The following is a 21,462-nucleotide window of genomic DNA, read 5'->3' on the forward strand; positions in this document are numbered from 1 at the left end:
AAACTCTGTATCACACAATTAACAAAAAACCTTCATGAAGGTGGTATTAACTGCCACATCAATAAGTGTACATGTTAGACAAGTATAAGTCAGTGTAAAAATTCTGTTACGATAGAACTGCTGTCTAAAGGGTCTTCCTTTGTAACTAGCATAAACTCCTGGAATTATTCTTTTGAAAACATTTACAGATAACCACCCTCACATTATTATGCAGAGTACACACCCAATCCACAGCATTAAGCATGCCCAAAAATGTTAACTGACTTCAACTGGAAACCTCGGAGATTACATTATGCTCACAACGAATTTCAGTAACACAGCAAGATCACTACAACCAATCTACAGACGTCTCCACAAGCCTCAACACAGTTTGAAGTTACATAACTGATTTCAACAGTGTTACAAACCTGAGAGACCTGCTGAAGTCTGGATACCCGGCATTCACTCGAACGCAACAAACATGTTATTAGCTGTGGCATTTTTTCTAAAGCTGAACTGAGGTGAGCTGAGCTGCAGAACACTTTAAATCAAAACAACAGTCCGTCTTCTGCATTTCTAGGTAAACCAAAACAACTTCTGAAGCTAAGACTGACAGCTGCGTAGCAGGCAGGCCCCCCGCCCAAAGGCGTATTGTCCTCGAACAGACAAACCAGTCTTTACCAACCTCTGAGCAAACACATACAAACAGGCATACACAGGAAAGGTTAGGGGTATTTATAGCCCACCTCTCAAGTTACAGAGTGATCTGTGGGTGCCGCTTATTTAAGCACCTTGCCTCCTCCCACTGTAACACGCGTCACACACGTGTACATCCAAAGTCAAAGGCTGAATGGGATATGTTAACCCTGCTTACCTCAAACATCAACTTCAAGAAAGTCTTGGCAATCACAGAGAAAAATAGTATTAAGTAAAAAGGCAAGAATATTAAGGAAATTACCTCAAGCTTTCAGGAAGGTAAAACTTTATATATAATAGAAGCCTCCCGGCTCAACTAATTCATGACTGGCTAGAACAAGTCTAAACTACTCTGTAAGAAGACCTTCTGCTAGACGTTTGCTCAACAGACATTCTTGCCTTTGCAAAGTACAACATAATGACCATTACTGCAGCTTTAAAACAGAATGTTTTGATTAACACCAATCAACTAAAATATTAAAAAAATGTTCTTTTTTTGCTTTGTTTTGTATTCTACAGCTCTTTAATTTACATTATAAGTATGTATCTACAACAGCTCATTACTGTGGCTAAATTTGGGGTTAATTGTCATGTTGCTAGGCACTGCTGTCAGTTTAAGTGACTGAACAAAGATGTATCAGCACCAGTAGCATGCTCAACAGCTGTAACTAAACAAGTGAGGCCTGCAAAAGTAGATACATTCATTACTACATGAAGGCAGCAGCTATAACCGAAATGTGTCCAGAGACCAAAACACACACTATATAAACATGCATGGGGTTGGACGATGTCAAGCAAACCTAACAATTAATCTCAAGTACTTTATAACAAGCTTGGCTACCAGTTGCTTGAAAGCAGTGTCAATCTTTCTAGGAATGTTGGTGTACTAGCCCTGAGCTGTGTGATCGCAGTGTTGGGGACAGGTACAACAACACTAGACGCCTCAAGAAGAAGAGCTTTCAGTTCTTTGAAAGATGTACAGGACATGCGTGTACTAACATTGCAAATTGTTCTCCACACCTTGCCTTTAAGGTTTAGTGATGTTTAGATATGGTGACTGGACACATGGCGGGAGGTGAGCAGAGATTGTTTAGTTTACCATGGTTATAAAGAAAGCACTAAAACACACATCAGTTTATGTAGGGGTGTGCATTGGGACAGCATCATTTAGCTAACAAGGTCCTATATAATGGTATCATATACCTTTGCTGACACACCACTGTTTAGACTAATGATAGAACTACTGACACCAGGGAGATCACCCCTACCAATCCACTACGATGCATAACAAATGGCAAAAGAAATGATGTGTTAAAGGCATCCTTAGGACTGTGGGATGCAAGACAGCTTTTCACCAAAACCAAGACAAGTAAATGTAACTTGGTGCGAGGGGCTAAAAACAGTGACTTGTTTGGAATTGTTATGAAATGTTTCCAACTGATAGCCAGGGCATAAATACTAGCTTTGTGACGCTCAAACTGTGTAGTGTTGGGTCACTTCTGATAATTTTTCAGTCTATTATTTTGTACTGTTTCCTGTTATACAAGGTACCACCTATACCAGATGGCCAGCCATGATATGGAACCGTTCTGATACGAGTGTGTTATTTTTTCCACTCAGTGTATTTTCGTATAAATATAGTACATACACACACTATCTCATTAGGATTTCATGTTTTCTCCAATGGGATATTCCCATATACAACTGTGGTAATACGGATTTAAATAAAAAAAAAAATAATAAAAAAAAAGCTAATTGAATGTGACATTTCACACCACATGCATGGGTTCATTTTCCATTTGGCTGTCCAGTCCTGATACCCCCCCCCCATCCTCCCAATTAGCCATAACACCAGAGCAGTGCAGCAGAGCCGTGGGGCATTTTTGGCTAGGACTTTAATGTACCTCTGCAAATCTCCCAGGCCCCCATGGTGGATCATGAACACTTTTATTAGTTTATAAATAGCACGAGAAACAAGGAAACAAACGTGAAGACAATCCTTCCAGCCTCGGCACAGAAAAGAGGTTGGGGTTTAGTCTGAGGGTCATGTTGGGATTCAAACTACATTATAAATTAAACGACTGTTACTGTTGACTGTAACTTTGATGTCAGATTAAAGTATATAAATCCACTGACGAACAATCATGTTGTAGAATACAGATATCCTGTAAAGTGCACAAAGGCAGCAGACTATTACAAAAAAACTCCACCACCATTAAAGCAACAAACTGTGGCTGTATAGAGTGCAAACAGGGACTCCACCACTGACAGACAGATTTCCAAACAATGCTGCACAATACACGCAACAGGCAGGGGAAGAACAATTAAAAGTCATCACCTTCTGTGCTGTCAGATGCTAAGGTGCCAAGACCAGTGTCCCCACTGTCCGATGTTCCAGGCCGGCGGCCAAAACGGCTTTGGAACTTCTCTGACACAGCTGGTGTTTGCCACTCCATGTCAGCAAACCGAGCTAATGTATATTGGTGAAACAGGATGATGGCAACAGAAGAGTAAATTAACACACAGTGACACACAGTTTATGCATTTTCACAGCAGAATGACAACTTACCTGCTGGTTTGGATTCAATATATCTCTGTGAGGTTGTCATTCCATACAAGACAATGTCACCTAATAAATATTGGGGAAAAAAATTACATTATCAGATCGTGCAGACACACTAAGAACATATTTTAATGTTTTTTTTAGTTTTGAATCGCGTCTTAATGTATGTAAATTAAGATCGCCTCTGTTACTTCAACAGATAAGTGACTTTCTCACAACCTAATATTCTTAATATTTAGTTAGCTGGGAAAACAGTGAAAGGAGCTGGTAGGTTTTCATGATGAACCAGGGACTGAGATGTCCACTGAACAAAAGCTCCTCTGTTGCCTACTGTATATTATGAACTGAACGTTCAGGGCTTAGGACTGAACAGCTGTTAGCTAATGACTGATTTGACCATCTATCGAACTCATCTGCCCCTCGACATGCCAGAAACACCTTTTTGGGTACCAACAAAAATAACAACATGAGCACATGTCTTAGCGTTACATAATCTGTTACACAAACATTTATATCCCTAAGAGGCCATAGGAAGTTTTACATCATTTGCGGCAAGCGAATTTAATGATTACAGATGGATACATGCAATCTGAGAAGCAGCCTGGTCGTTTCAAACTAATCCTCTCCAACAGCTAATTCATTAAGGAAATGACTCGCTTACCCTTAACCAGCCAATTTGCGCTAAGTCTGCTAAACGTGACTAATCGCTAAACTGAATTCGTTGAAATTGTACGTTATAAGCTAAATGCGACAATCATAGCTATCCAGGTCTACGTTGTTTTAAAGCGGCAACTTCTTTTGATTTCCTCCCCATAACGTTCAAATTTGTTGTACTGCGATGCACTGCACCGTTAACCATTTAGCTAATCCATGACAAATCCGTTTCCGTCTTACAAGCTAGCTAACAGCTAGCTAACACAACGTTGCCGTTTGCTTAGCTACCTGACTGAACACTAACGTTAAAAATCTCGGAAGCCTCCCTGCTTACATTACTGGTGCTGAGGTGGCTGTCGGCGCTGACATAAAGGTTGACCTACCTTTTATTTCACATACACACAGAATGAAGAAACAAATCTCGGCTTCAGGCTGGCAACGGACACCGAATCTGTACCATCCGCTGCTGCTGTTGTTCCGCTAGTCAACTGATCCCCTCCGCTGGCAGAGAACCCTTCCAAGACACAATGGCCGCTTGTTTAATGTCACAGCGCCGCGCGTTCAACAATGACGGCTCATGTTATCTCAGAAATCGTTTGAGGTTCATTCTGCCACATGACCAAATATCGCTACTGTAACACAAAACGAACCAACCTAACCGAGATGCGTTGAAATGGCTAGAATAACCTAGAAAATAAGACTTTCGCAAGGGTTCAGAAGTGTTACAACCTATTATTAACAGTTTTAACATATATTTAATTAGGCCACGAAATGGTTATTGGCATTGAGGTAAATCTATAAAGTTATATTGAAAAATATGTATCATTGTTATTGCACAGGCGGCATATTACAAAGCAATAGACAACAGTAGCCTAAATTAGGAAATACTCAATCTATATTTTTCGTCCTTTTCTATTTTTTTATTAGCGATACTACATGTTTAAAAATCTTCATTGATGCCATTACCTTAACTTAAACACTTCTGCTTTTAACTTTGAGTGAAGTCTTTGGTTCTCACCAAACTGAACAGCTCCGGATGACAAAGAAGTGAAAACACCATAAATGCTGACATCAGTTTTTTGTAGGAAGTTGGGACATCGGTGATAACATTTGTAATACCTTGTAAGCCCATACAGTGACACATAAATCAGGCATTTTTTTTTTAAATGGATGAAATACAAATTGCAACATCTGTTTTATTTAGTCTTTTCTTGGTACAATAATAATGAATTATGCACGGTAATTAACGCATTAACTGGATTCTAGCTGCAATACGGTGCTTTATGAAATATTTTTGAGACAACTATAATAGAACATACCTTGAAAGGCCTCTTGTGTTATGAGACAGTAGCCTGAGAACACGTTCTTTTTTTTCTTTCTTCACTAACACTAGTTTCTGTACTCCCGAATCTCTGAGTACGAATGCATCTTCACTAATGCAGGACACATAAACATTTAAAATATGCTTGCAAGCAGTCCAAGATGTTTGCCTCATCGAGGCATGCCTTAGAGAACATGTGTTTGGGCCTGGGCATGTGATGAAAATGACACACGCAGAGAGACAAACAGGCTGTAACTAAGGAATAGGAGTCACGTTTGAGATTTCTCTTTTTTATTCAGTATTCACATTGTGACCCGCAATGTTGTAAGATAACCTATCACAAAAGTTGCTTAATAAAATTTAAATGTATTATTCATTCATCCAATCTTTTGCTTACAAGCTGGCACTTTCTGACACAACACTAGCTGCCTTTAACAACCTCTGTTTTTTGGTGGAAAATCTATCTTCTACTTTTTTCTACCATGCAAAGAGACCATTTATTTGATATGACCACCTCTGGTAACGCTAAAGATGTGCGTTTAGTGCTTTTTTTTTTTTTTTTTTTAAACCTCGACTTTAGTTAAAAAATACACAACAGCATCCTTAAATGACTTCTGCCCGTTATTATGATACATCTTAACATACATCCTCTCCATCAGTACAACAAGTACACTCAGATATATCCTACACTTGTCTTTTAATTTGACTGAGCCCATTCAAGTAATCCTTACATCCTTAAGCTGCAACTGAAGTATTATCAGATCAGACCTGTGATCTACATCTCTTCTTCACCTGGCTGCTAGCTCTAGAAACATTCCCTTATTATCTCTCTCCGTGACTAGTAAATAAAGCTGTTTTTTTCACTTTATTCCTCAATTTACAATAAAAAAACTTGTTTCTAGTTTTTGGACATGTTGCCTACATGTCAGTAAAAACAAAATCTCAGACATTTCTGTTTAATTAAGCGAGAATAAAAATGTCATTCATTATCATATAAAACACTGTATAGACTGTATTGTAACTTTTTTCATCTTATTTGCTGTTGTTTGCTTTCTGGTGCTACAGTATGAAATGTTTGTAAATGGGTGCTGTAATTTGTGCGGAGAATGCTTTTATTCTGAAGTGAAAACGGACCGGATGTGTTTGTTGTGTTTTTGCAGGCGGAACAAAGTTGCGTGATGTGCTCAGTGGGAGGAGGGTTGTGTTCAAGTCAGAGAAGGTATTAGCAAGAATCTTGTCAACAAACTCACATAGAGTGTGATTTGTTACGTTTATTAAATGGACAGTTCTTGACAGAAGCCTTTTTAGTTCAAGGAAAGTGGTGAGATTTCTTTAGCAGCTGTAAATCGTAATTAAAGCGTTGCGAATGTTGGCGTTACATGATGTGGACGTTTTGTTTAGCTAGCAAGATAACGCAGATACGCTAACGCCAGCTACTTGGTAAACGACAGGTCTCTCAAAGGCCCGATTCACAGGTGGCTAACGATTTCTGGCAGGCTAACAGCGCCTTGACGTTCAAATAATTGTCAGCGTTTTGCAGAGCAGTCCACGGACTATAATATTGACAGAGCTACATAGCTAAGATTAGCTAGTTAGCTATCGAACTCGCCCTGTTGGTGTTCATTGACGGGAGCAAGCCCAGTGTTTGGCACTGGAGAAAGCAAAGTCTGTAGACCAGCTAACGTAATATGACAGACATGTTTATGTTTCAGCTCTTTTTTAAAGAACCGATAATCACCTTGTCCTTACCCTTCCTCCTTGAGTGACATTAAACAAAGGTAGAATCAGTGTCTTGTGATAAGTGTCCGTCCTGTATAATGCACCCTGTCTTAATGTTTTTTTAACGTCTGTACAGCTTATTCTCAAGAAGGACAGAGTAAATGTCCTCTGAGCTTTGACCCCCGGAACCTCCAGCCCAGACCCTAATTTATGTTTTGTGGCGAGGCCATGACTACTGTCAACATCACCAGAGATATCCTGCACAGGCAGATCAGGGTGAGTAAACAAATGCCATATTATAAGCTGAGCATACTCTGCAAAGAAAATGTGTTTCTCATACATATAAATGATCTTGGTGGGGCTAACCAACATAGACTCTCCCTAACGAAAAAGACTGTTACAAACGTCTGATAGAGCCTTTGATTCATGTCTTCAGGACAAGAAAGCATCAGGCTTCCAAAGGTTCTATCATGTGACAGATCCCTTCATCAAGAGACTTGGACTGGAGGCTGAGCTTCAGGTCAGTGACAGTGACAGTGAGTGTGTGTGTGTGTGTGTGTGTGTGTGTGTGTGCGTGTGCGCGTGCGTGTGTGTGCGCACTCTTTTACTTCTGTCTTTGCTAGAACCACTTTGAGTAATAGACCTTACAGAGTGAGGACATTTTGGCCAGTCCTCAATACTTGAAAGGGCTGTTTGAGGGTTAAGACTTGGTTTTAAGGGGCAGGTTATTATTAGCTTTAGGTTAGACTAAGGGAAAGGGTTAGGGCATTTGGTTGTGATGGTTGAGGTTAGGGTAAGGGGCTAGGGAATCCATTATGTCAATGAGTGTCCTCATAAAGATAGAAATACAAGTGTGCATGTGTTTGTGTGCCTGTACGCACTTGTAGGTGGAGAGAGAGTTGTGAAAATAGGGGAGGCGGATAGAATACTTCGGTACATTGTTAAATCTTCTTTTGACAGTTTATACCATCTGTCTCAACAGGGCCATACAGGCTGTGTGAACTGTTTGGAGTGGAATGAACGAGGAGAGTGAGTCTTCAACACCTAAAATTTTACCTTCTGTACAATTTATAATCTCAGACCTAGGATCACTGGCTGGGTTACATCACCACATAACTATGACAAAAGTCTTTTACATACTGTATGTAAAGTGAAGGCCTATTATGGCTGGTTATATGTCAAAATTAAATTTGTATCTTTTCTATTAAGGTTTCAGCTCTGTATGTTGCTGCTGTACTGCTAATTACCAAAATAATACAGCAGACCTGCCATGTTTCACTACTTTGTAACGGGATCTGTATGCTTCCAGAAACTGCTCTTTAGCACTTGAACAATTGCCGCAAACATGACACCTTCAGCGCTCAAGGAGGCATTGATATAAATCACTAAAATAAAATTGCATCAGCTGTTGCACATCTTAAAATGTTTCACAGTATAAGATTTTAAATGGCATGGGTCATTAAGAGCATATACAAATGTTGCTTGACTTGTCGTGCCGATTCTTTTTGTATTCAGTCTACTGGCCTCGGGCTCAGATGATCAACACGCCATCATCTGGGATCCATTCAGACACAAGAAGCTTACAACTATGCACACAGGTCATGCAGCAAATATATTCTCTGTAAAGGTAAGGAGGACTAATTGGAATCACAGTTGGGGAAGTTAGGTGAAATAATTTATCGTGGCTGCGTTTACTTACACATTGATTATCCAGTTATGGTGTGATTAAGTCGGCAATGTGAATACGATGGAGCCCACCTTGCTGGGTTATGCCTACAGGCTGAGAAAGATTAGGGAATTACTTCCATTTCGGTCTCATTGAAAGTGCATTTTATCCATGTAAATACCTCAATCTAACTTGGACTCGCTATCACAATTCAAATTCTGGGTGTCCTATGTGAAAGATGCTATGCTGGTAAGACAGTTTACTCTACCTCACCCTTTCTTTAGTCATTAACAAATTTATGTCATGTTACAAATTCATTTTCTCTACATTAGGTGGCACTGTTCCCTATTTAATGATATGTTGGTATGTTGTTAGGTGGAAAACCCATCTATGTATATGTTCTACTGTGTTAAAGCGACCCAAAGCGTGGTTTCATTGCACTTTTCACACAGAAATCACCACAAGGGCATAGCACTGTAGCTTCATGACAGAAAGCTTGGGATTGAGGTCAAATACTGGAGGGAAAAAGTTATATTGTAACATAATATGGATTTGGTGTCAAAAGCCATTCGGGACTCAAATCCATAGCATTGAAACAGGAATATTAACAGACTGGTCCTATAAGTGCCCCTAAACTTATTATTAATGCCTTCATCTTTGTTTTTTTTGCAATAACTGGATGATTACTTGCTTGAAAAAGCAGCTAATTTTGTATGTACTCAGCAGTTAATTCTTGTCTGTTTGTGTCTCCATTCAGTTCCTCCCTCATTCCGGGGACAGAATTTTGGTAACGGGTGCAGCAGACACAAAGGTCCATGTGCATGACCTGACAGTGAAGGAAACCATCCATATGTTTTCTGATCATACCAACAGAGTCAAACGCATCGCCACAGCACCCATGTGGCCCAACACCTTCTGGAGTGCTGCGGAGGACGGAATAATCAGGTTAGAAGCCAGGGTATTTAAATGGATTAAATCACCTTGGTTTAAATTTTACTAAAGGCAATCTGTTCACCTTTTCCTTTTGTACGCTGCAGGCAATATGACTTGCGGGAAAGCAGTAAACGCTCCGAGGTGCTGATTGACCTCACAGAGTTTTGCGGTCAGCTGGTTGAGGCCAAGTGCCTGGCTGTCAACCCACGGGACAACAACTACCTGGCAGTGGGAGCCAATGGTCCCTTCGTACGCCTCTATGACATCAGGATGATTCACAACTACAGGTCGGTTAAAGTTTTTATGGCATTCTACGCTAATTAATATTCAAGAATCACCGAAATGTGGTGTATTCTCCATTCCACGTTTGGACATGCCCGTGCTATTCTGGGTTATAACCAAGTTGTTTTGTTCCTTACACAGGAAATCTATGAGTCAGAGCACATCGGCAGCCGTGCACACATTCTGTGATAGGCAGAAGCCCATCCCAGACGGAGCTGGGCAGTATTATGTTGCAGGTGCATATACGGCTGAATTGTCTGCTATCAAATTTATTTAATGGGTACATTTGGGTTCTTATTATATAGTAATGACATGAGGAAATGCACAGGTTACACGAAAGTGACTGTGAAGGATGTGGTTGAATAACATCACCTTCTATGTGAATGCTCCAGGGCACCTCCCAGTGAAACTCCCAGACTACAATAACCGCCTAAGGGTCCTGGTGGCCACCTATGTCACCTTCAGTCCAGATGGCACAGAGCTGCTTGTTAACATGGGTGGGGAACAGGTAATGCTTCTTAAAACAAACAAGGAAAGCTGAGAGAAGTTACTTTTATATGGTCTGTGTTGTAATGTTTGGTTTTTTTTATTTTTATGGTTCTTCTAGGTGTATCTGTTTGACTTAACATTTAAACAGCGGCCATACACCTTCTTGCTTCCAAAAAAGTGCCAGTTATCAACAGGTAGGTCTGTGCAATCTGTTTTAAAAAAAAAAAAAAAAAAAAAATAGGTTGAGTGGTGCCTCGCAGATATACATAAAGCATTGTATCTATAGTTGTTTTAGTGGTTTCTAAAACTTTGGCTTCCCAGGAGATGTGCAGAATGGAAGGACAACCCATGGCGTCTCCAATGGAATTCACTTGCCAACCAGCCATATTCGCTTCGCTGGAAGCAAGATGCGCTCTAGGTAGTTGTCTTTTACCATGACAGTGATTGCTTCTACACACAGATTGATTGTTTAAAGGTTTGCGAGTGCACACATTTGTGTCATGTTTCTTCTGTTCTCTTTGTTTTAGTTCTACTGAGCTCCCTCCTCACTTGGAGAAGATAAAGCAACAAGCTAATGATGCATTTGCACAGCAGCAATGGACACAGGCAATCCAGCTGTACAGTTTAGGCATTCATCAGGCCAACTGCAATGCCATGCTGTATGGGAACCGGGCTGCAGCCTACATGAAACGCAAGTGGTAGGCCTCATCGGATCATATACGCCTAAAGTACCACTGCAGACAGACAATTCATCATCTTTTCCTGAAGGCTATGAAAGCAGTTAACAAGTGTTGTCTTTACATCTGTGATTCACAGGGATGGAGACCATTATGATGCCCTCAGGGACTGTCTGAAGGCTCTGACTTTAAACCCTGGCCATCTGAAAGCACATTTCAGATTGGCACGGTGTCTGTTTGAGCTGAAGTACGTGACTGAGGCTCTGGAGTGTTTGGATGATTTCAGAGGAAAGTTTCCAGAGCAGGCGCACAGTAGTGCCTGTGATGCCTTAGATAAGGACATCAAGGCTGCTCTCTTCTCCAAGACAGAATCAGGTATGAAAGAGAAAAGTAGGTACTTGGCTCTCATTTGCTAAACCAGTTTGTAGACATTTGGATCTTGAAATAAACATATAAACCACAATTTCACCACCCTTTTGTTTGAATTTGGGAATACTCACGAAGTACACACTGTTTGAAGAGTTAAATGGAGAGTTTAAGTTATAAGTTAGCAGCTGTGTCTGTATTATTGTGTATTGACAACCCACTCTTTGTTTATGTCTTACTGTGTCTGAATGATTCGGTGGTAATAAGTTTGATTTCTCTCTTCAATAGCTGAAGATAAGAAGGCCAATAGCTCCATTCGATTCCACTCATTCAGTCGGAAAGAATCAATACCTGAAGATGAGTTGGTGCTGAGAGAGCGCAGCTTTGACTACAAGCACAGATACTGTGGTCACTGCAACACCACCACTGACATCAAAGAGGCCAACTTCTTTGGAAGGTCAGGAGATCTCACTCTCAACCTGCAGATAGCTCGCTAGGGGGCAGTCACAAGCTCTGTAGCTTGAGGCAGGGAAACACAAAGGTAACCTGGATAATCAGTAAAGCAAAAATCCACAGGGAAAAGTAGCTTTCATTCATAAATGTAGTCTGTATGTACTATATCTACTGGGTTTTGTGATTAAACAAAAGTCCATAATATATAACAGAGTTTAAAATATCCAGTTTGAAATCATGATGTAATTACATTTCAATACGGGCAAAAATAATATGCGCATAGTGCATACAAAAGGTGATTATTTAAAAAAGAAAAAATATTGTGACACTGTCCCCACTTCCACAAGATGTTGGTATTAAAAACAGCAACATCTTTTCTTGGTTAATCAAACATGTGACTGTAAAGTATCTGTTCCATATTTTTTCAAATCAGTTAAAAATGTATTCTAATCAACCTCATGACACTGTGTATAATTTTAGTTTGATGTTAAACAAATAACACTTTGTTATTATGATGTGGACCAGTTGTTTGATCAGTCAAAATGTGGATCTGTGTATATATGTGAGACACCAATGTGACTGGTCCAACTCCATCTAAACAGCATCATCTGGTCGTTTGTCGTGTCGGCTAAATTAAGCACTGTATATTGTGTGATGCATCAAAAACTACACATAACTGTTGTTTAACAAAAAGATTTGCCTCCCTCGACTCACTAGGTTTCCCATCACAATATCCAGTCAGAAAGTCTCGATAACTAAAGCCACTGCAATGTAATATAGTACTCATAATGTAACACAGTTCCCACTGAACCTTTTATACCAAGATGCCCTGATGAGCTGCCTTTCACACCAGAACTGGGAAAGCCCCGATGACACACCTGTACTTCGAAACGAATGAGTGTTTTAAGGAAGTTCAGTGCAAAAAAAATCTTCTAATTCCCAGTAAATGTGACATGCTCCAAGAACATGGTTCGTCAGGCATGTCTGAATAGTTTGGTTTTTTTCTACAGCAAAGGGCAGTACATTGTCAGCGGCTCAGACGACGGCTCCTTCTTTATCTGGGAAAAGGAGACAACTAATCTGGTGAGGATCCTGCAGGGGGATGAGTCCATAGTCAATTGCCTGCAGCCCCACCCCAGCTACTGCTTCCTGGCTACGAGTGGTATTGACCCTGTAGTTCGATTATGGAACCCCAGACCAGAGGTAAACAACTAATAATCTGTGTTTTATTTATATATCAATTTTGTTATATTTCACCATTTTTTTTCCATTACCATCTCTCCTCTCCTCTACTTTCTCATAATACAGACGGAGATGGAGAACGGGCGCGTGGTGGAGGACATGGAGGGTGCTGCTCAGGCAAACCAGCGGCGTATGAACGCTGATCCACTGGAGGTTATGCTGCTCAACATGGGCTATCGCATCACAGGCCTGCGCGGGGTTGGCCCAGATGGGTCAGACGATGAAGACAGCTCAGAAGGACAAGTGCAGTGTCGGCCAAGCTAAGCAGACTGTCCGCCATTCTGCAGAATGGACGTAGGAAGCAAAGCACTCTCCCAGCTCCCGTTTGAATCTTAATTTCCCCCCCTATCTGACAGAAACATTGAGTGAATGTCATGTCACATCTCTGCACTATGCATCGCCCTCCCCTGTCCTAAGACAGGACTGGTGGAGACCACACTGGGGAGAGGAATTCATGGAGGGTGGAGACGACACCCATCTTGCCCCCTTCAAAGCACCAACAACACCTCCGCCTCTCCCTCCACCCTGTGGTGGCAGGGGGACACCTTTGAGGAGAGCACCTTCCACGTCACTCCCCAGTTTCTCACTCAGAAGGAGGAGTTCAGCACTTATCCCTCCTCAGGTTTATGTTGGAGTGACACACAACATGCAGAAGGAGAAGCCTGCGGTCAGAAGACCTATTTTCAGGTCAGTGTGGCCACACAGTTTCAGTGTCCTCCATGGAGGATAGGATCACAGACCAGAAGACGGTGCTTTGTTGCATCTCCTGCTTGCTCTACAGTTGGAGCTAAGAGTCAGCGTGCCCGCTCATCTCAGAAAGCTTGCACACCCAAGTCAATGATTCTGAGTTAGACTTGATCATATTTTCAGTTGGAGTTTTGGTCACAGAAAGCCTAGAATTAATTAGAATCTCCAAGCTGTGAAAGTTGCTGGTGTTGCTCCAAGGAAATGTATTGACAAGCTTTGTTTAGATTACAAATGTCAGAAAAAAACAAGTGGTTTCCTCTGCCAAAGGTTTTCATCTATCATTTCAGCGGCCAAGGATTAATGTTTGTTTTTCTCTGTTTCATTGAAACATAATTTTGGCATACTCTACTCCTTTTAGTTAAGAGGTTTTACTACAATAGATTTTTGACAGGATCAACAAGATATCGACAAAAAATAACTTTCTAATACAGCTTTTGATTTAAACTAAGTCCCATTGATTGTAAACGTCATTTGGCATGAAATGTCAGTGTGAAACTTCTGTGGGTGTAAGTGGGACACAAATGCTAATTTTGTGGTGTATGCCAACTGGGTGCTAAGTATTTGGTGGTGATAGGGTTCCTGCCTACTAGCTGTGTGGCTCTAGCACTAGTCCTCTGCTGCATTCAGGTGTTCGGTCCTGCTTTCATGCGGCTCCTCTGAGCGTAGTTGTGGGCAAAAAAGGACATGGAGCCATCCCATCCGTTGCTCAAATAACAGCTCATTGGGTTTTCTTTGCCCTCAAATAGGGTGAGAGTTAAAAAATGGGTCCTCAACAACATGCAACACTAGGCTTTCATGTGTTTTACTTTGTTCATTAATTGAGATACTCCGTTTTTCTTTGAGAAATCCTATAATAACCTTTGTTGCAAACAAAGTAAAGAATAAAATTATTGAACACCTTGTGTGTATTCTTGTACTTCTGTGATTAAATGTTTGTCCTTTTAGTGTAACAGTTACACAACACAACTACAGCAGAACTGATGCAATGCTAACTAGGTTGGGAAGATGTACTGTAGGTGAGGCTACAATATGAACTTGCTGGTATCCTGCTCATTCATCAGTGTCTGCTCTACTCTCTGCTTTTGTTGACTATTAAGCAATAAATGTGAGCACAGTACATCACAAGCATGAGTAGTTGGGGGGGGGGCATCTCATGCCCCATATCGTGTACAGTAATTAGCTGACCCAGCTTTAGGAGTAGTGGAGGTTACACTGAGAAAGCGCTTGGCTGACTGAGCCTGAGAATGTAACTGTCAAATAGGGTTGAGATTTAATAGAGGCTCCGAAGCCCGGAAAACTATCCTTTTATATATGTACAGTGCTGGGGAAAAAAAAGTAAGAGACCACTGCAAAATTATCAGTTTCTCTGATTTTAATATTTATAGGTATGTGTTTGAGTAAAATTAAGATTTGTTTTTTTCTACAAACTACTGACAATATTTCTCCCAAATTCCAAATAAAAATAGTGGTCAACAGTTTTTTTTTTTTTTATTCCAATTACTTTTGCGATACTACTAGCACTGTTTTTGCCATCCAGCTGGCCCCATTGCAAGAGGATAGCGAAGACCACAGCAGTGGTTTTTATACTTTTCCTCGTTAAATGAGATTTGGTTCAGGTGATCACCTAACCCGTGCCTCGGTAAGTAGAATGAGGTGTGCTGGTGTGGGAATTCAACACACACCGTAGTGGAATGGCTGTCATACATGTAGAGATGCTGATTTTCAGAAAAATCTGCAGTGGTCTCTTTATTTTTTCCAGAGCTTAATGTATATTGTTGTTCTGGTAGGCAGTTTGGTGACCTTAACCCTGCGGTCTTTACTAATCCAGATGAATGGCGGTAATCAAACGCCGCAGTCGACGCACTAATGAACGGTGTTGCGTTCACGGACCGACAGTCGGTTCGTCCGCGGGGGCGACGGCTGCGCGCTTCCGCTTCCACGCCGCCTAGCGCCGGCTGTGCGTCACCGTCATCTCCTGTCAACTCCGCGCAGTGATGGCGGCGGCGGACGACACCGACATGATGATGAACTACCACGGCGACTTCTTAAAAACCGACAGGAAAAACAGCCGCTACCCCTACTGCATTGTCTGGACACCTATTCCCATTTTATCGTAAGAAGCTATCCCTTCTCGTTTTCCAGCCTCTGCTGTCTTGGCGTTAAATATGACGGCCTGCCGCCCGCGCGGCAGATTGTTATTTTGCAAACGCTAGATGAAATGAAGCATATCTAAGCCGCTGGTCACATCTTATTCTGTCAATTTCATTTTAATAAATTGCTGCATTGTATGTATCTTGTCACCCAACCAAACGTGCATGAATTGACATGTGCATATATGCATATGTATACGGCACGCAGTCACGTACCGTATATCGACGTATTGTTTACTGTTGGGTGCATCCTGCAGGTGGGTGCTCCCCTTCATTGGTCACATGGGTATATGCACCTCTTCCGGAGTCATACGAGATTTTGCAGGATCATACTTTGTCTCGGTGAGTATCTCTTTTCGCTCGCGGGTTAATCCACGCGTGTGTCAGATGCAATAAGAGGGGCCTCGCCTCCCTTGTGGCCCAGGGGAGTGAGGTGGGACGTGAATTACAATGCGAACCTCTAGTCTCAGATGTCACACGGACGCGCAGAGTGGAGCCTGTTAACCGAGGATGAATGGGAGTAGTGGCCTTGAGGTCCTTAAAGATATATTTACTCATCATTTCTGGGATCCACTGTATTTTGTGTTTTTAAATACATCTGTCTGAATTTCACAATTTCGTCAAGCATAAGCTCACTTGCATGCTTCATTAAAATGTGACTTTTTTTTTTTTCCAGGAGGACAACATGGGCTTTGGTAGACCAACAAAGTAAGTTTATTAATCAAAATATTGTATTTTAATAGTATTTCAACAAGTAGTTCACACCAAATCACACATTTTAAATGAACACATTGATTGATTGATAACTTACATTGCAGGTATTGGAAGCTTGATGTGGACAAAGTCTGTGGTAACGGAGCTGCCACATGGGATAAAGCCGTGCACGATGCGTCTGAGGAATACAAATGTAGGCCGGTAAGACAATATTTAGGATTTTCAATACACACGTTTCCATATTAATATTCATATAATGATATCTACTTTTTTCTGTTTCACTGAAGCACAATCTATGCTTTGATAACTGCCATTCCCACGTTGCAATGGCCCTCAACCTTATGCGCTACAACAACAGCACGTCTTGGAACATGGTGAACCTGTGCTTGCTGTCTCTCATTAATGGAAAACACGTGAGGTACGTATTTTAGCCTTCATTCTGCCATTTGTCGGAGCACTGTAAGAAATATGTGTATATAGACCAAAGTCCTACCCTGCATCCAAGGGAGCATCTGTTCCATGGGCCTCCGGTTCCCAGTGTACTCCGCCATAGAGGGTCTTCATGGTTTTTCTCAAGCTCAATCATGACACTGGGGTACCTATCCTCTACTGTGCCAGGGAGTAATATTTTATCATCTAATTATTTTACCAGGGTAAAGCAATGATTAATTTGCTAGCATTTCCAGCTACAGCTGTACATTACATTCATTTGACAGCTCTTTTCGTCCAAAGGGACTGCCGTTTCTCTCCTCATACCTACATACATCAGTAGCAGTTAGGGAGTTTGGGTCACTTCAACATCTGAACGGAAGCCGCTGGGGATCAAACTACCTACCCCATGTTTAATGGTCTACCAACTCTACTGCCTGACCTACAGCTGCCTCATGGGTGTGCAGCTGCAGTGCATTCTTGATTGTAAACATCACCTATACTTTTTTGATTTTAAGTTCTGGTCGTCTCGGTTTTGCTCGTACTGATTGACATTCTTTACAACATATGACACCCTCTATCCTTAGACCCTTGGTTTTTGTAAGGGACCCCCCCCCCAAAAAAAAAATGTAAAAGGGAGAAAGAAGTGCAGAAGTAACCATAGTAGAATTAAAAATTGTCAGTGGAAAAATATGGTTGCTGATGGTACATACCTGAAACATCTTCACCGCAATCATGTACACGCACTGTGAAATTGCTCTGCTGCCGGACGCTCGTGAGCATTAAGACACATACGGCTCAGAGAGCCCCCCCTCATTATTCTCTGCTGACCTACATAGAGACCGCTGGTGTCACAGTTTGTGCTGGCTCTGCACATACGCTCCCACGGCCCAGGAGTCTTTTAAACAGAAGGCGGAATCATGTAATTCATCACTGACAGCAGCGCTCCCCTCTGTGTCACCACTGGAGGTCACCTCTCTGCTGGGGCTCCCTGCGCAGGCTGGGTAGGAAGGACATTAAGACAGCAGGCTGGGGTGCAGCCACGGGGAGAGAGGGGAGCTGTGGGTCTCTGGGAGTAAGGATATTGGACCTTGTGATACTTCGACACACCTCACATGTCATTGTCTGTCCAAAACAATGCAGTAGTGGGTGTTTTTACCCACTGTGCTACATACTTACACACACACTCACAATATCCTGGTTTAGATGATTACTCTAACACACTCTTACCCTCTTTCTGTCCTTCAGCTGGGCAGCGTTCCTCAAGACCTGGCTGCCGTTCCTCATGTTGTGTGGAGTACTCGCCACCTTCATCCTAACATTCAACCTACAGTAATGGAGCGAGCAGAACAATGGGATGACTCACAGAGTTTGCTTATACTTTATACATTGTCATTGACATGAATGATGTGCTTTCACGGGACATTTGTTCATACAAAAAATACCACATGAAGGACTTAATGACCTGTAGTGATCCGTAGTGATCTAGTTTCTAGGAGGGTAAATCGGGTCAGCCTAGCTGTTTCTGGGTAGTTATGAAATCAAAAAATAGTTTTACTTTTTTTTGTTATTTACGTATTTATGAATAAGTAAGGTTTTAGCTACAGTATTTACAAAACATCTCTTCAATATTTACCATTACTGTTGTTTTTTTTGTTTTTTGTTTTTTTACACATACTGGGTTCTGTGTTTTTGTTTAACTTGTTAAGAGGATTATGAGGGAAGAACACTACAGGAGGGCAATGGTGGTGAGTTCCAGTTCTGTATTTTTCATGGATGGTAACGATGAATGTGTCTCCAGTCTGGCTAATGTGCATTTCATTAGTGAACGGCCACGAAATGGACCACAAAATCCTAATGCTGAAATGTATTCATCAATTATTTGTCTAAGAGATATGAGCTACTACCAAAGATAGACTGATGTAGGACCCACATGTGAAAAAAAAGTGATATTGTCCTCCTCCCTCCAATCTACTTTCCTCTGGTGTATAAAAGACAAATGTGTGAAGGGGTTTTTTTTTTTTCCTTTAACGTGTCTGTAATGCTTGCTTTTCTCCAGACAGAAATTGAATGCTTTCAAACTATGAGCAATACTACATTACATTATTAGGTATTATTTATTTTGTTGTTTTTAATGCAATGTACCTGAAAGAGTATTATTTATTATTGTGTATCTCTCTATCAGTTTAAAATTTCTCTTTGGATGTGCTTTAGCCTTTTTTACGTCTCCCCTGTCAGACTGTGGTGTAGGTCACGGGCTGTGGACGCCCTAATCGTCGTCTGTACCTTTAAGGAAAGCACGTACCTTTTTCATCCGTGACATGGACTAACCGTCAATTTACAGGAACCTTTATTCCCGGAGTAGAGCAGAAAAGGAGGGACTGATGCTGGAGCGAGCAGTCTTTGCTGCCTCTGCAGTAGTTGATTAGTTTGTGAGAACAAAAAGCTTAGCATAAAATTTAGAATTTCACTTATTAATTTACATGGAATCAAGTTTTTCTCTGCTGTAATTCATACTCTTTTGTGTTAACAGAGATGTGTATTTTTGCAGTCCGCGTGTTTTTGGGGATTCTTCTTCTTGCACGATACCAGTGCTTTGAGTGTCCTTTTGGTTGTGAGTGTTTTGCTGTCACTCGCTCGGTGAAATGTGTTTCTAAGGATCTGCTCACGGTGCCACAAAGCATTCCTGGATATGCAAGAACTGTCATCATCACAGGGAATAATATACACCAGATTGCACCTGATTCATTTTCAGAGATGGAGAATATCACCAACATCATTTTAAGCAATAATAGGTGAGAATGTCAGTGTTTGCCTTTTTGCTTCATTAATTTATATTAATCCATATTTGGACGATATGACTAACTTTGTTGATGTGTATCCAATAAAAAACTGTCTTTCTGTGAATGTGGGTTTTATTCATTTACTTTGACAGCACAGTGAGATGCATGGTTTGTATCCAGGGGTGAGAATAATATTTAATGTCTAAGGACAGAAGTTACAGTGTTAGTCGTCTTCACAGGATTACACAGTTGGCATCCCACAGCTTCTCTGCCCTCGTCAACCTGCGCTTCCTGGACCTCAGTGGGAACCAGGTGGCGCTCATCCATCCGGAGTCTCTCAGTATACCTGGCAGTCCCCTTCAGGAGCTCAACCTGAGCCGCTCGCTGTACAACTTCACCGCCCTGACGGACCTCGCCACGGTTCTGCGCTGGGGTGGCCTCAAGGGGCTGCTCCGCCTCGACCTCTCTGGGAACCACCTTGCTCTGCTCCCCCCGGGGATGTTCTCCCACCTCCCCAATCTGCAGCAGCTCTTCCTCAATAACAACTCTATGGTAGCTGTCTACAGTGGGACCCTCTCTGGTATGAACCATCTGGAGGTGCTAGACCTGACACAGAATGCCTTCATGACATTCAGGGCTGATGCTCTACAAGAGCTAGAGAAGCTTGGGAACAGCCGCATCCTTCTCGGTGACAACCCCTATACTTGCTCTTGTGAAATCCGTCATTTTGTCTCTTGGCTGAATGAATCAAGAGCTCAGCTAGATGTGAATGCCTTGAGATGTGCCTCACCAAGGGAGTTAACCAACACCCAGCTGCGTGGGCTCAGTGTCCAGGCTATTGGCTGCGCTGTTCCAGTCCAAGAAGAGGTGGCTGACCTCACCCTGCAGACATCCTATGTTTTCCTAGGGCTGGTGCTGGGGTTTGTGGGGATGGTCTTTCTCTTTGTGCTCTACCTGAATCGCAAAGGCATGAAGAAGTGGATCAATGAAATGAGAGATGCATGTAGGGACGTTCTGGAGGGATATCACTACCGATATGAGATTGACTCGGACCCCCGGCTGGGGCACATCTCAGCAGGCAACGGTGGCAGCCGGGCACAAGGGCTTTTAAGATTAGATCTGTCACAGCACCTGCCACATGACACCTGTATTGTCCAGGTTTCCACAGACACACGGGTCAAACAGGTGACAACTTCCCCACCTGTGACCTTATGATCTCTTACTGAAACTAAAATAATTTGACAAAATATGAGCTAGATGTAGCTATGAATAGTTTAGGCCAGTAAATTTATAAATTAATTTTATGTTTATGAGCTTATAACTTATAAATCTCCCCCTAAAAGTACCTTTGTGTTTTTGAGGCACTGGAGCATAGCATACATAAACTGACATTAATACTGTATATTTGCCATAAATTTTATAAGAATAAAGTACATAAAGTAGAATGAAATCAAACTAGATGGAAAACATTTCAGTTATTAACTTTTTTTTCTTGCTTTTTGGTATAATGTTTATATATATATAGACATACTGAAGAAGACTGCCAGATAGATAAATGATATAGATAGTATCTCGGCAGCATGGAAAATATATGTTGAC

General features: G+C 41.6%; 4 protein-coding genes across 8 annotated transcripts in view; 3 read left to right on the forward strand and 1 right to left on the reverse strand.

Annotated features, from left to right (window-relative positions):
• cep85 (centrosomal protein 85) overlaps positions 1–16,198 on the reverse strand; it is a 24,233-nt gene extending 8,035 nt beyond the window's left edge. The window contains exons 1-4 of one of the 3 annotated variants that reach the window (XM_040118466.1): positions 16,154–16,198; positions 4,276–4,406; positions 3,245–3,304; positions 3,014–3,145 (exon numbers count right to left, since the gene is read on the reverse strand). In XM_040118466.1, coding sequence (XP_039974400.1) covers positions 3,014–3,145; positions 3,245–3,284 — 172 coding nt within the window. In that variant the 5' untranslated portion in view covers positions 3,285–3,304; positions 4,276–4,406; positions 16,154–16,198. Of the gene's footprint in view, positions 1–407; positions 2,126–3,013; positions 3,146–3,244; positions 3,305–4,275; positions 4,407–4,858; positions 4,914–16,153 lie in introns of those variants that run through there. The other 2 variants (XM_040118465.1, XM_040118467.1) reach the window with 2 other exon arrangements.
• wdtc1 (WD and tetratricopeptide repeats 1) lies at positions 6,336–14,689 on the forward strand. Of its 3 annotated transcripts, none has more exons than XM_040118468.1 (16): positions 6,336–6,432; positions 7,069–7,208; positions 7,369–7,452; positions 7,915–7,961; positions 8,448–8,559; positions 9,356–9,543; positions 9,636–9,818; positions 9,955–10,049; positions 10,206–10,321; positions 10,421–10,496; positions 10,624–10,720; positions 10,830–11,000; positions 11,119–11,354; positions 11,634–11,802; positions 12,809–13,001; positions 13,107–14,689. In XM_040118468.1, the coding sequence occupies exons 2-16, from the start codon at positions 7,143–7,145 to the stop codon at positions 13,302–13,304; spliced, it is 2,031 nt and encodes a 676-aa protein (XP_039974402.1). In that variant the 5' UTR covers positions 6,336–6,432; positions 7,069–7,142; the 3' UTR covers positions 13,305–14,689. The 3 variants fall into 3 exon arrangements, with proteins under 3 accessions (XP_039974402.1, XP_039974403.1, XP_039974404.1); XM_040118469.1 differs by having other exon boundaries at positions 6,422–6,534; XM_040118470.1 differs by lacking the exon at positions 6,336–6,432 and adding an exon at positions 6,560–6,991.
• On the forward strand, positions 15,687–19,598 carry LOC120784567 (transmembrane protein 222-like). The gene is made up of 6 exons (XM_040118474.1): positions 15,687–15,900; positions 16,195–16,279; positions 16,614–16,645; positions 16,756–16,852; positions 16,939–17,069; positions 18,329–19,598. The coding sequence occupies exons 1-6, from the start codon at positions 15,782–15,784 to the stop codon at positions 18,414–18,416; spliced, it is 552 nt and encodes a 183-aa protein (XP_039974408.1). The 5' UTR covers positions 15,687–15,781; the 3' UTR covers positions 18,417–19,598.
• On the forward strand, positions 19,596–21,257 carry LOC120784566 (trophoblast glycoprotein-like). Its single transcript, XM_040118473.1, has 2 exons — positions 19,596–19,875; positions 20,103–21,257. Exons 1-2 carry the CDS (start codon positions 19,616–19,618, stop codon positions 21,076–21,078), a joined length of 1,236 nt encoding a protein of 411 aa, XP_039974407.1. The 5' UTR covers positions 19,596–19,615; the 3' UTR covers positions 21,079–21,257.
• The last annotated feature ends 205 nt before the right edge of the window (positions 21,258–21,462 follow it).

This window comes from Xiphias gladius, chromosome 22 (assembly GCF_016859285.1).
Source record: "Xiphias gladius isolate SHS-SW01 ecotype Sanya breed wild chromosome 22, ASM1685928v1, whole genome shotgun sequence".
In the NCBI taxonomy this organism is placed as follows: Eukaryota; Metazoa; Chordata; class Actinopteri; order Istiophoriformes; family Xiphiidae; genus Xiphias; species Xiphias gladius.

What these genes read in the sequence shown, in the direction of transcription:
- LOC120784567 (XM_040118474.1), top strand. Translation starts at nt 15,782, where the DNA reads ATGGCGGCGGCGGACGACACCGACATGATGATGAACTACCACGGCGAC. An exon ending in CAGGATCATACTTTGTCTCG is followed by an intron (nt 16,280 to 16,613) that starts GTGAGTATCTCT and finishes TTTTTTTTCCAG; the next exon opens with GAGGACAACATGGGCTTTGG. An exon ending in AGGAATACAAATGTAGGCCG is followed by an intron (nt 16,853 to 16,938) that starts GTAAGACAATAT and finishes GTTTCACTGAAG; the next exon opens with CACAATCTATGCTTTGATAA.
- LOC120784566 (XM_040118473.1), top strand. Translation starts at nt 19,616, where the DNA reads ATGTGTATTTTTGCAGTCCGCGTGTTTTTGGGGATTCTTCTTCTTGCA. An exon ending in ATCATTTTAAGCAATAATAG is followed by an intron (nt 19,876 to 20,102) that starts GTGAGAATGTCA and finishes TCGTCTTCACAG; the next exon opens with GATTACACAGTTGGCATCCC.
- wdtc1 (XM_040118468.1), top strand. Translation starts at nt 7,143, where the DNA reads ATGTTTTGTGGCGAGGCCATGACTACTGTCAACATCACCAGAGATATC. An exon ending in TCCTGCACAGGCAGATCAGG is followed by an intron (nt 7,209 to 7,368) that starts GTGAGTAAACAA and finishes TCATGTCTTCAG; the next exon opens with GACAAGAAAGCATCAGGCTT. An exon ending in GAGTGGAATGAACGAGGAGA is followed by an intron (nt 7,962 to 8,447) that starts GTGAGTCTTCAA and finishes TTTTGTATTCAG; the next exon opens with TCTACTGGCCTCGGGCTCAG.